Here is a 12,842-nt window from a genome sequence, read left to right on the forward strand (position 1 = left end):
TCTGCTTCAATCAGGATAAACTCCAAGATATTATAAAGCAGATAATGTCTTTCTCCATTTACTGTCTGTGAAATAAGATCCTAGTTAGCAGCTAGTAGGCCTGCTGGGAGAAGCAAGTCTCTCCTCTGATAAGAGAAAGATTTTGCATGAGTTTTCAAACAGCTTACCCCTTTGGGATTTATCTTTATGATGTAATAAAGGAATAAAATCACCCATAAAAGCCCATGTCTTAATTCAGTAAAGTATTGATCAATTGCTTTGTTTCATTAAATTAAATGTAATAATTTTAAGTCAAAACTGAAAATGTTCATTCCAAACCATATTGTTTGTTTGATGTCTTAAAATGTATGTTTCTAAGTTTCATAATACATTATAAAAAAGTTGATATTTCTCTGTAAGTTTAACTGTCAGTAAAGCTAAGAACCAAATCACTGACTTTGCATAAAATAGCCTTTAAGTATAATCTCAAACCAACAGCTGACTTTGAAACATGCTCTTAACACATAGCAGCTGCATTTCAAAACTGAGCCCTCTTTGCTACATTTTACAGATGGCCTCAACCAGTTTGGCCTGACAACCAACATTCCGTTCAGAGGTTGCATTCGGTCTCTGAGGCTCACCAAAGGCACGGGCAAACCGCTGGAAGTTCATTTTGCCAAAGCCCTGGAACTCAGGGGAGTTCAACCTGTATCATGCCCAGCCAAATAACAAAAATGAGTTTAACCTCAAGAAGGGTTCTTCGAAACAAGTATATCAAGTAAAACAAATATATTTTACCTGTGTATGTTATTAAAACTAGTTTGTGCATATATATTGAATTCTTTCTGTATTCAGATGGTGCTAATTCAGATCTCAGACTGAATTTAATTCAAGTTCTTTCTCAAGTCCATGAATATTAAACTAACTATTTCATTCTAAACAACTGCTTGTTTTGCGTGATTTTAAGGGGAAAAGACAACTGACCATGAATTGTTGAATTTGTGACATGCCCTAGAGTCACCTCAAGAAGAGCCCAGATGTAATTTGTGAAGGCAACTTTTTTTTTTTTTTTTAACTAACTCCTATTAATACTTTTATCATCCTTTTCCATGTATGTTGGCTTTGGCTTACTTTTCGGGGCACTAAAAACAACAGTGGACTTGGTATGTTTGATTGGAGGAAATCCGCTTCCATGCTCCCTATGTTTGTGAAAGCATTAACAAATCATTTCTCTGATCCAAGTTCATTAAAAGAGAGTTGAACTAGCCATAAGAGCGAATACCTTTTTATGCTGAAGGTAGAGAATATAGATTAGATTCAGGCCAGAGAGCTTAATTACTTGATTTTCTTGTTTGATAATGATTTATAGGCTTTGGGTAGATACCAGAACCAAGCTCCAGAATGACAATTAAGCAAATATTTGATACTGCAGTATTGAGGTCTCAGGCTCTAAGTTTTCAACGAATATAACAATCTATACTTGGGTATAGAGAAATAATGCTAAAGTGAACTTTTACCTACCAGAAAACAGTAAACCAGAAATTTAACAGGTGTACATCATTGAGACTTTTCGAGTTGTAATTTGACCTATAAATTCGTTTCCTAAAAAATTTCTCTGTTTCGTGCTCATTTTGCCCACTATTTCAATAGTCTTCAAAGAAATCTGTGAAAAGACTGGCCTCGATTTTTTTCATTGCCTTAAGAAGGAAACATTTCATTTGCCATCTTCAGTAGAAATTGTTGTAGTCTACTAAAGCAGAACATTTAAAAGAACAGACTTCCCTCACAACTGTAATTTTACAAAAGAAAAATAATCCTCTCTGACAATGTTATCCACAGGCGGAAGAAAGATGCTGTTTCAAATCAAGGAAATGGCTAACATGTTGTTACCATTTTTTCATTGGCCAGTTCGATACAATTTGTCTATACAATTTCATTCTGAAGCAAGCAATTCTCAACCATGGCTCCATTTTGGAATTACCTGGGAAGTTTTAAAAAAAACTGGTGCCCAGTCCAGCCATTCTGATTTAGTCTAAGACATAGCCTGGGCATGATGAGTTTTAAAAAGCTTCCTAGGCAATTCCAAATGCCAACAAGGATGAGAACCCCATTCTAATGTGAAAAATTATTCACTCTGCCAACAAAGAGTTGTAGAGTCATTTGAGAATCCTGCTGTTAACTTTGTCTTGACCATCTCTCTCTCTCTCTCTCTCTCTCTCTCTCTCACGCGCGCACGCGCGCGCGCGCACACACACACACACACACACAACATTGAATTTAGTCGATGCCTTTTGGCCATAATTTAAGCAATAAAACTCTTTGAAAAGCAATATGTTTTGAAAGTAAAAACATTACTTCTGCAATGAACACTGGCATGACTTTGGGGCTTCTTCTGGATTATGAGTGGATAAACAGGAATAAAGATGCTAAATTAAAAGCTAATGCTTTTATTTCCTGAATTCTGAACAAAACAATACACAACAAATGTGAAAGCAAGGGTACTTAACTGGCACTCCTATCAAACAGAGTCAAACCCGGCTGAAGTTAGTTTATAGGTAAGTGCCTTAAATTGGTAGAGTTAAAAGAGCTTTTGAGATCAATGAATACAGTGGTTCTCAACCCTAGCTAGACATTAAAATTGTCTTAGTTACTTAAAATAAAGAAACTAGAATAAAATCTTAAATCTGGTTATCACTCCGGATCTTAAAATATAATCTCTGGGTAGGGCCCTGTCATTGGCATTTTCTAATGTGTGATGAAGGCTACGAACTCCTGGGTTTCTACTTCCTCCATACTTTATGGGGAGTAACTGGAAGGAACCCAGGGAAATTTGATGGTTTGCTCAAAGTCTCACATTAGTTACATTTCCAAGTAATCCTAAGAAAGTCCATCTGGACCCAAACAGAATTCACTGTATCAGGTATTGGCTAAATTTGTCTCATACGAACCTATATTCTGAGTGGCTCATGAATTTGTATGAATAAAGCTTATTCAAATTCTAAGATGAGAAATAAGGAAATTTTATGAAAGAGAAAAGTTTTTCTAGCACATTTGAATTTTCCACCACAAAAAAATAGATTCTTATCCTAAAACAAGATAAAATGTTTCTTTCGCCCAACCTCATCCCCTCAATGATTTCACCTCCTGCCACCTACAGCAATCATAGAGAAAGAAGAATATGTTTCATTTATTTTCCAAACACCCACTCCTACTAGGTTGACAGTCTTCTTTAAAAGAAGGTGCTTTGCACTTTAGAAGAAAAACATTTGTGAGGGGAGTTTTATTGAAGTTACCATGGTGAACACCGCTAACGAAGGAAAATAGGGAACAGAGCAGATTTCAGCTCCAAATCACCAGACACTGCCAGACACTTAAAGCTTCAATTAATGATTTTAAAAATCATAACTATTTTCTTCTTCTTTTCTTAAGCTTATTGTCCCCAACTACACTTCTAGATTTTCTGCTTAACAACAGAGGAAAAGACTTCGAGAAATTGAAAAGCTCTTGATTGTATGTGGAATATTTCCTGAATTATTTTGTATAGAGAATTAATTTCTATGATTAACATAAAAACAAAACATGATAATTTTTGTAAGCACAGAGTATATCTTCTTTTTCACTAGCACTTCCTAAGGACATGGCTTATTGTGAATGCAACTTTTATCTCTGTTTTTCAATGTCTTTTAATCTCTTGAATCAAGAGATACAAACGTATGTACTATATTCATTTGCTTGACTGAGATTAGTAGATACCTGAGACCCCAGGGGCATCTGCAGGGGAGGGACGCCACAGCCTGGGCCTTGAATCCCATTATTTTAAAATCTTGACATGCAGCGTGGTGGCTCCGACTCACTCTTTGGAATTTGTGCCCATTACCTAAGTGAACATGATATCCGTGCCCATTAGTAAAGTGAAGGTATTATAGGATGAATTATGTCCCTCCAAAATGCATACATTGACACCCCCCCCCCATCCCCTCTCCGGTACCTCAGAATGTGACTGTAGTTGGAGACAGGGTCAATAAAGAGGTAAATAAGGTAAAATAAAGTCATATGGGTGGGACGTAATCCAACACTACTGATGTCCTTATAAAAAGAGATTAGAACACAGGCATAGAGAAAAGACCCTGTGAAGACTCGCAGAGAAGATGGCCATCTACAAGACAAGGAGAGGGGCCTCTAGAAACAAACAACGCTGCTGACATCTTGAACTCAGACTTCTAGCTTCCAGAATCGAAAGAAATGTAAATGAATGAAAAAAAATGAGATAAAGTAAAATAATTTTCACAACATACTTAAGTAGGGAAAGTCATTTTATATATGCTTGGAGATATTAGGGATAGCTACGTAGCAATTATAAATCAAAAAAACTCAAAACAGCACTGACTGAACTTTTCAGTAGAATGGATTTTTTGGAGAGCTGGTTTGTATATTCATGTTTAGAGAACTACTCATTTACTTAGACAGACCAAAGGCCTGCTTTACTGGAGAAAGCTGACTCCCTGGAGCTCAGCCCTTTGCAGGTACATACTTAATGACCTAAGAGGTGGTAGCAGTGAGGCAGTAAGAAGTAATTTGATGCTGACATATTTCGAAGGTAGATTAGTGTTTCTTGAAGTATTGCCTATGGCATATGAAAAAATAAGGTACTGATAACTTCTGATCATCGAAAAAGATAGAGTAGCCAATATTGCAGAATGAAGGATGGAGGTGGATTAGGCTTTTTTGGAAAGGAAAACCAGGAGTTGCTTAGTTGTAGGCATGGTGAATTTAAACTGGTCATTAGATATCTAAGTGTACTATACCATAGGCAGTCTGAAGTTCAGGAAAGAGTTCTGAACTATAAATATAAATATGTGATGCATCAGAATGTTGATATTATTTATAACCACAAGATTGGATGAAATCACTAAGGGAGTGAGCGTACATAAAGGACTGTAGACACTCCAGCATCAAAAGTATTAAGAGTACAGGTGTTAGAAAAATTATTCAGAATTTGAAAATAGACAAAAAAAAAAAAAAAAAAGAAAGAAAGAAAGAAAAAGTTGGGTGTTCTTTCGGTGCAGTACCGAGCCCGACTTTCTATTGACTAGGCCATATTACAACTCTCTAAGATCAAAGGTATCGTGTAGATTTTTGTTTAGTAGAGATGTAGATAATTTTTGTGTGGTGGAAGAGCTAATCCCAAAGGTAGCAGTTTGGTATCTAACTGAGAAATTTTATCCTAATATTCCTCTGTGTGTGTGTGTGTGTGTGTGTGTGTGTGTGTGTGTGTGTAACTTCTCAAATGCTCTTTAGACCAGTTTAAACATCTTATTGGTCCCTTCATTAGTTAATAAGTTAAATAAAATCTTTGAAATGTGTTCATAGTATATGTACCTGAGAGTCAGTATTTAACCTTTTGAAAACTGTACTTTATCCAGAAAGAAGGGGAGAAGGAGGAACCAGCTGAATTTTTCCAGCTTAATTCAAAACCAAAATCCAGGTCACACAATTTGTGCACGTATGATTTTTTTTTTTTCAATTCTCTAACCCTATGTTTCCATTGCTACATTTCCTGTGAGGCAAATATTACTTTAGAAAGTAAAAATAATGTTGGGGGAAAAAAGCTTAAGAAAAGAATTATAGCTTTTATTTCCCTGTTTTATAAAAAAATAATTACTCTCTTCTGATAGTTCACACACACACACACACACACACACACACACACACACACACCCCTAGTCTTACCTGTTTGGTAATATTGAAGCCAGGAACAGATCGTTTGTGGCCAAATACACTACTGATTTCTATATTACTTTACAATAAACTTTTGACACTCAAACTCTTGAATAGTAACATACAACTATAAGAACATAGGTAAAATTTTAAAATCATTTTGTTACTTTCAAATTACATAACACAAAAGAAGCATTTTAAGTTAAACTTTTAGTTTAACATATTATTTAATGTCGTTTTATGTAATGTATGTAATATTTTAATAACGCCCATTATCATACATATAATTGAAATAAAATTATTGGCAATTACAAATAACACAAGAAATATCTGTATAGATGTTCACCAAATTTGGAGAGTAGATTTTTGTATTGATTAACTTAAAATGGAAACTATGCAGGATACACAGAATTCATCAGTGATGCCCTAATGGATACTTCAGGGAGATGGGCAATCATTTCTAAAACTGAAATATCAGCATTAGAGACTGGTGATTGCTAATGGAAAAAGCCACACCATACATAATAAGACATGGTGAACAGAAAAAAAGAGAAAAAAACACAATATCAAATATGAGCGTCAAATTAAAACTAACCAAAGATAATCTTACAAATGTTAGATGACCATGTGTCACTGATCAATTTTTGGCATTGTCAACTCTAAAGAGTATGCTCCAGAGCTAGAACCATTAAGGACTATATTTAAATAAATAAGTAATGGTTCAAAAGGCTTCCAGGTATAGGGTAAACAAGCTAATCTCTTTCTCTATATACAGATGAATATGGAGGAATGAAAGGAAGAAAGAGGAGGGGAAGAGAGAAAGAAATTAAATTTTTTTTTCATTTTAAAGGTGATGCCCAATCTAATTTAAATATATAATCTAGGTAAATTTGTTGATAAATTCCTTTGTGTGCTCTTAATGTACAAAATGTATATTAACATTTTGATTTAAATTTAAGTAACGTGTTATAGCATCAAAAATAGATCGAAACTATGATCTGATGTTTGCAATTCTTACATTTTTGTACTTTAAAATACCAACTTATTTTTATATTTTTCATTTTTTGTTTCTCAATGACAATTTTTAATTCCTCTTTTAGAGGTATTTTTATACTACTACATGAAAGCGCTTCTCAAAAATAACACATTGTTACCGTGAATAGTTTAGTCCCAGTAACTTTTTATTTAGCTATAAATTGGTTTCTAATGTATTGGAGATAATCAAAATGCATCACATAAAATTTTTTATCAGATGAATATAAATTACGCATCTGACGAGGCAAATTTGCAAAAATTAACTTTATAATAGCCAAAAAACATCAAGATGTCCAGTATCACTGTGTTGCATAGTAAACCAGCTGAGTAACTGAATCATAACATGTTTCTGGTTTTCATTAATGGCCATTCATTCTCACTTAATGTGCTCCAGTGTAGTTATTAAGAAAACATTTTTAATAATTATTTTATGTAATGCCCTTTTAAATAAAAATAGAAATATTTGCCATTTGGCCCTTACAAAGACAAAAACTCTTTGAATACAGTCGTAAAAACCTTGAGGGTAAAAAACCACTAATGAGGAGTTACTGCTTTAGCAATAATTTTCAAATTGTATTGATGAGACACATAAGTGGATCATAAAATCAAATTACAGGATTGTAAAGGAGCAATTTATATAATAAAGTAGAATGAAATGGAGTGGGATAGAATAGAACAAAACAGATAACATCAAGGTGCACTGTGCAAAGTAAATACTATTTTGTGAAACATTTTAAATATGTGTGTGAGTATGCACATATATGCTGAGTCTTAATGTAAAATGTATGTAATGTATTTCTATAGGTTAAAAATTTTTTAATTTGAAGTAGAGATTATCAAAATAATAACATAGGGAAATAAGGCAGGAGGAAAATGGAGTTAATAAAGAATTTTTTCAAGGTTAGAATAATAGATTTGTAAAAATTACTAACCAAAATAGTATTGGTTTAAACCAATGTAACATATACTATTAAAATGAATTCCTAAAATACATTAGAATAGTATATTTTAAAGTGTAATGTAATAAACAGCTTCCCAAATGTGATTGCTCTGACTCTACCAGATACCAAGAGGTTTAATTATATCCAGAGGCTCATCTCTGAAAAGATGTGATGACAATAAAGAAGAATCAGGGGAAAACAAAGCTCTTGAAAAATAATTGAATAGGAATATAATAAGAACTGAAGACATCAGGATTCAGCACATTAAAAATAAAAGAGTTCTTTTTTTGAATTAAAGCATTGCCAAAATCCCATTTCCTTACTCTAAAGAGTAGAAGTCCTATCGAAAGAAAAAACAAGTAAATAAAAAGACAAAGAATAAGATGCTTAGGTATAACTTTCTATTAAGAATAAAATATTTCATAGGATCTATTTCTAAAAACCATATTGAGACATAAACTGATGAAAGTTTATACAACAATTTTAAGAACTCAGAAATAGTAAAATATCGGGGAAGATGATATATTTTGTGTAGGTTTTAAAAATCTTTCTAAAGTAAAATAAAGGTATATTTACTAAAATTATTTGAGCTGTAGAAGACATCTGCCCCAAATCCATTCTTCTATATCTGGGAAGAACTCTCTATATTTTCTTCGGGACCAGACCTCCGCTTCCCACTATCCCTACTGCAGAAATGGTGATGATAATTGAATAAGTAAATCTCCTCCTGTCCTCCATCCTACAGTGACTGAGATGTTAAAAAATCCAATAAAAACTAATGAGTTTACTGATAAGTCTATTTGGAAAGATACACCCCTCTCCTGAGCTAAGGCACAGTGAGCATAAGATGTGACAGATGGGATTGTTGCATCCAATTTGCTTCTATGTGGAAAAGCCCAGATCTGTCAAGGGACCTTAGGATGGATCCTGAATATGAAGCCGATGAAGCAAAAAGCAGAGTGGAGAAGCCATACCTTCAGTGAGTAAAACCTCATCTGGAGGCTCTCATAATTCTGGCCTTTTCAACTACATGCACCAGCATAATTCTTTTGTTGTTAAAGCTAATATTAGATTTTTCTCTCACTTATAAAATAAAATTGAGTTCTGACACACATGCCGACTATATGCTCAGTAAGTACTATGTACATGATCTCCAAGTTAATCCTCTTGACAGCCCTTTATGGTACCACTGCTATCATCCCAATTTTAGACATGAAAAAACAGATATTTGAAAATATTTTAGTGACTTCCCCAAAGTTACCCAGCCAGAAAGTCCTGTGACCATAAATTTTCAATTGAAAACATTCACATTAGGTTTAATACTTTCTGAAAGTAAAGTCTTAGATTATTTTTTATACTTACATTACATTTTAAAAGTGAAAATTGAATGGTTAAGTTTAAGTTAAAAAGTAGTTATTGTAAGCCCAGGACTGTTTTCATTGAGCAAGAGGTAAAAGGTATAATGCCTGATCTTTTTTTCCATAAATATTTTTAAATCCTAAAATATACAGGCACTGCTGAGATGAGATGAGAAACTTATATCCTATCCAAGTTTCTTTAGCATGCAAGTAAAACTCTCAGACCAGCCAAAGAAAAACAAAGGTGTATATTATCAGAATATCAGGGTTTTTCGTGGAACCCAAGGAAAGAACAGAAGACTGACCTCACAAGGACACGTAATCAAGGACTAAAAACCATCAGGTTCCCCAGCAACTGTTTTGCCTTCATCTCTGTTTCCCACTGTGTTGCTGCTTCAGTCTTTTCTCTCTCTCCAGATGGGATTCTCTGCTACGGTTGTGTGTAAGCAGACAATCTCTGATTAGGAAAGCTATTTGCAAGGAACCCATGGAGATGAACTGCTGCTCTTCATCCAAATTTTAAATTCTTTAAAAAGAAAGTATGACTGTCTGGGCATAAATCAAGTGTTGACCTCTTGTGAAAAATCAGCATGGCCTTGGGAAGGATCAGGTAGCATGGATATGCCTGCATACAACATTCCCCAGTGGCTGAGAGGTGGGAGCAATACAGGAGAGGAGGAAGACAGGCTACACAAAATCCCGAAAAGCTGACTGTAGCATAGCAGCAAGACAAAACAAGACAATGTCAGTGCTAAATTTAGGGTGCGCAGACATTCAGGGGGAGGGGTTCTGTGGGGTCATCAAGAGAAGTTTGAGTCCCTCGTAAGACCAAGATTCTGACTCTGATCCCACTTCTGATTACCAGCTACGATTCTGTACCCAATTCCAGTGTGTGGGTTTTTTCCCCACGCAACTAAGCAGTATATGGATTTTGTCTTACATACCAGCTAGGTGTCCTACGATTCAATGCAATTCTGACACCTTCTACCTGGAGATAGTGTCAGATGCCATAGATTAAAAGATAGCTCCTACAAGACTGCTCCACTCACTTTAGACACCAAACACAAGTCACAAGTCCAGGTTGTCACCTGCGCTTCTGATGAACTAGCTATAGGTCAGAGGTTCCAATGACCTTCTACTTGGGTTTGATTAATTTGCTAGAGTGACTCAGAAAAACATTTTATTTACTAGATTATTGGTTTATTATAAAACATACAACTCAGCGCCAGCCAGATGGAAGAGATGCATTGGGTTAAGTAAGAGAGAAAAGAGCTCGGAACTTCTGTGCCTTCTCCAAGCGTACCATTCTCTCCCAACCTGCATTTGTCTACCAACCAGGAAGCTCTCTGAACCACGTCCTTTTGGGTTTTTACGGAGGCTTCATTACATAGTCATGATTGATTAAATGGTTGACCACTGGTGATTGAGTCAACCTCCAGCGCCTCTCCCCTCCCTGGAGGTTGAGAGGTGAGGGTTGGGGTATGAGGACTGAAAGTTCCAACCCTCTAAGCACATGGTTGTCTCCAGGCAAACAACTCCCATCCGTTGGTTACCTAAGTGCTTTTCAAATGTCCTCACTAACATAACAAAAGACACTTTCATCACTCTCATAACTTAGGAAACCCCAATGGTTTCTGGAGCTCTGTGCCAAAAATCAGAGAAAAGATCAAATATATATTTCTTATAATTCACAATATCAGTCTGGAACTTGGCCATAAGGGATTTGGGAAAGAGAAGGAAAGGTAATCCAAATAGGGAAATCTAAAACCTGAACTCCTACAGAAAGAAACCTGATGAAAGAAGTATATTTTAATAAAATAATGTAACAACAGGCACAGATATTGAAAAAAAAAAAAAAAACAAGTGAACTGACATGTTGCAACTAGAGCTTTTTGATATTCTCAAAGAGTTTGTAAGACTGTGTGGTGTTTCTTAGAAGCCATTCTATAAGACGATAATAAATGAATTTTTAAACAAAGCTCTGGTTTTGAAATGAAAGTTTTATCACCACAACTAAAAAATATTTACTCATTGATTAAATGATAATGAGTTTTTAAAATCCTTCTTTCTCCCCTGCTTCTAAACAACCTCCTCTGCCTGATAAATCAATCTAAATTGCTCCATAATTTAAAGGCCGAGTATCTACTCAAAATGTTTAGTTTGTGTGTTTATTGCAGTCCACACAGTGCAAATATGAAAAAAATCTAATTTTCTTAATGGAAGGGCTATAATTGACTCAATCTAATGTATTTCTGAAAGATTAATAAAACCACTTTTCCTCATGGCAATAAGAAAGACAATAAATAAAAATATCTCCCAAGAGTGAATAATAACCTAGTGACCTCTTTCTCATTATCTGCAAACCCTTTGTAAATACAAATGGAATATGGTCACTGGAATCGCAATCATCTCTACAGAACTAAACAAGATTGTTTTCCCACTTGAATGAAATAAAAATTGTAAAACTCATATAACAGTCTTTACCTTTCTATATCAAACATTATGAATCTCAGATTTTTTTCAGTTAATCCTAAAATGAGATACAAATATGTATTTTAAAATACCTCTTTCACTCTTTTACTCCGTCTTCTCCCCTTTTCCCTACCTTTTCATTATGTCACTCTCTCATTTTAAAAATATTTAATCTTGATAAATGCCAAAATTAAGATCACTAGATATGGCTATTTAAAATAAGAAAAAGAAAAGCTTATTAGTCCTCTTTCATACTGTAGGTAACATTGAATGCCTCCTATATGTAATGCATCAGCTAAGTGCTAGAGACACTATGTTGAATAAGACAGACAGGGCCCCATGTCTCTTCCATTCTTGTGGGAGAGACAAGTAAACAGAGCAGTAAATAAAGTTAAAACATGTAGTAAGGGCTATAAAGGAAACAGAGAGAAATCAGTGGAAACCAACTTTAAAATGGGTGCTTAGGGACAGCTCTTCTGAGAAGGTGACCCTTATGCTGACACCTAAAAATGAGAAGCCAAAATGAGAAAAATATGTGCATGTGTGGGAAAGGCAGGGCATCGTGTTAGAAGGCAATCTAAGCAGGAGGACTAGAATGTGCAAAGACCCTGAGGTAGGATATCTTCAAGGAATGGGAAGCAGATCAGTGTGGCCAGAGGACAGCAAGCCAGTGCAAGGGTGGCATGAACTGAGATCGGACAAAATGACTGTGCCACATCATGCAGGGTATTACAGACCATACATAGGGTTGGATTTGGGTATTGGTTTAGAAACAAGAGAAGCCACGGAAGGACTTTAAACAGAGGATCTGATTCAATGTCTCTTCCTGTTCTCTGGAGACAGGATTGGAGGGGCACAAGAATGGAAGCAGGGAGATTCTGCAGTAATTCTGGCAAAAAAAAAAAAAATGATGGTTTGGACTAAGGTGTGTTTGTAAAAATACAGAAAAGAGAATAAATTACATTTTTAAGAAACAGCTGGACTTGCAGATGGGTTGGGTATATGAGAAGTGCCTGAGGGAGTAGGAAGAGAGGGAGGATTCAAGGACAACTTTTGAATTTCTGATTTAAATGACCATGTAGATGATGCTGATGTCATTTACTGGACTAAGGAACACTAGGGAGGTGAATGGAGGAACTAATTAGGATGCTGTTGGCTAACAGAAACCCAGACGTAATTGGCTTTTTATCTCATAAAAACGAGTTATAATGACATAACCGAGAAGTCCATAGCAGGCAAGATCCAGGTGCTGTACTTTAGGCCTCTAAGTTTACTTCTCTGTGATCCTTTTAGCTCTTCCTTGTTCCATATACAGGGGCTCTCCTCAGGCATGACAGGG

The 12,842-nt window shown here is 35.3% G+C and overlaps 1 protein-coding gene across 6 annotated transcripts in view; it reads left to right on the top strand.

Moving 5' to 3' along the window:
- LAMA2 (laminin subunit alpha 2) overlaps nt 1–922 on the top strand; it is a 485,514-nt gene extending 484,592 nt beyond the window's left edge. For all 6 annotated transcript variants that reach the window (XM_036217753.1, XM_036217800.1, XM_036217769.1 and 3 more), the window contains one exon: nt 551–922. In XM_036217753.1, coding sequence (XP_036073646.1) covers nt 551–708 — 158 coding nt within the window. In that variant the 3' untranslated portion in view covers nt 709–922. The remainder of the gene's footprint in view (nt 1–550) is intronic.
- Nucleotides 923–12,842: the final 11,920 nt, after the last annotated feature.

This window comes from Rousettus aegyptiacus, unplaced genomic scaffold, assembly GCF_014176215.1.
Source record: "Rousettus aegyptiacus isolate mRouAeg1 unplaced genomic scaffold, mRouAeg1.p scaffold_m13_p_1, whole genome shotgun sequence".
Classification (NCBI taxonomy): domain Eukaryota; kingdom Metazoa; phylum Chordata; class Mammalia; order Chiroptera; family Pteropodidae; genus Rousettus; species Rousettus aegyptiacus.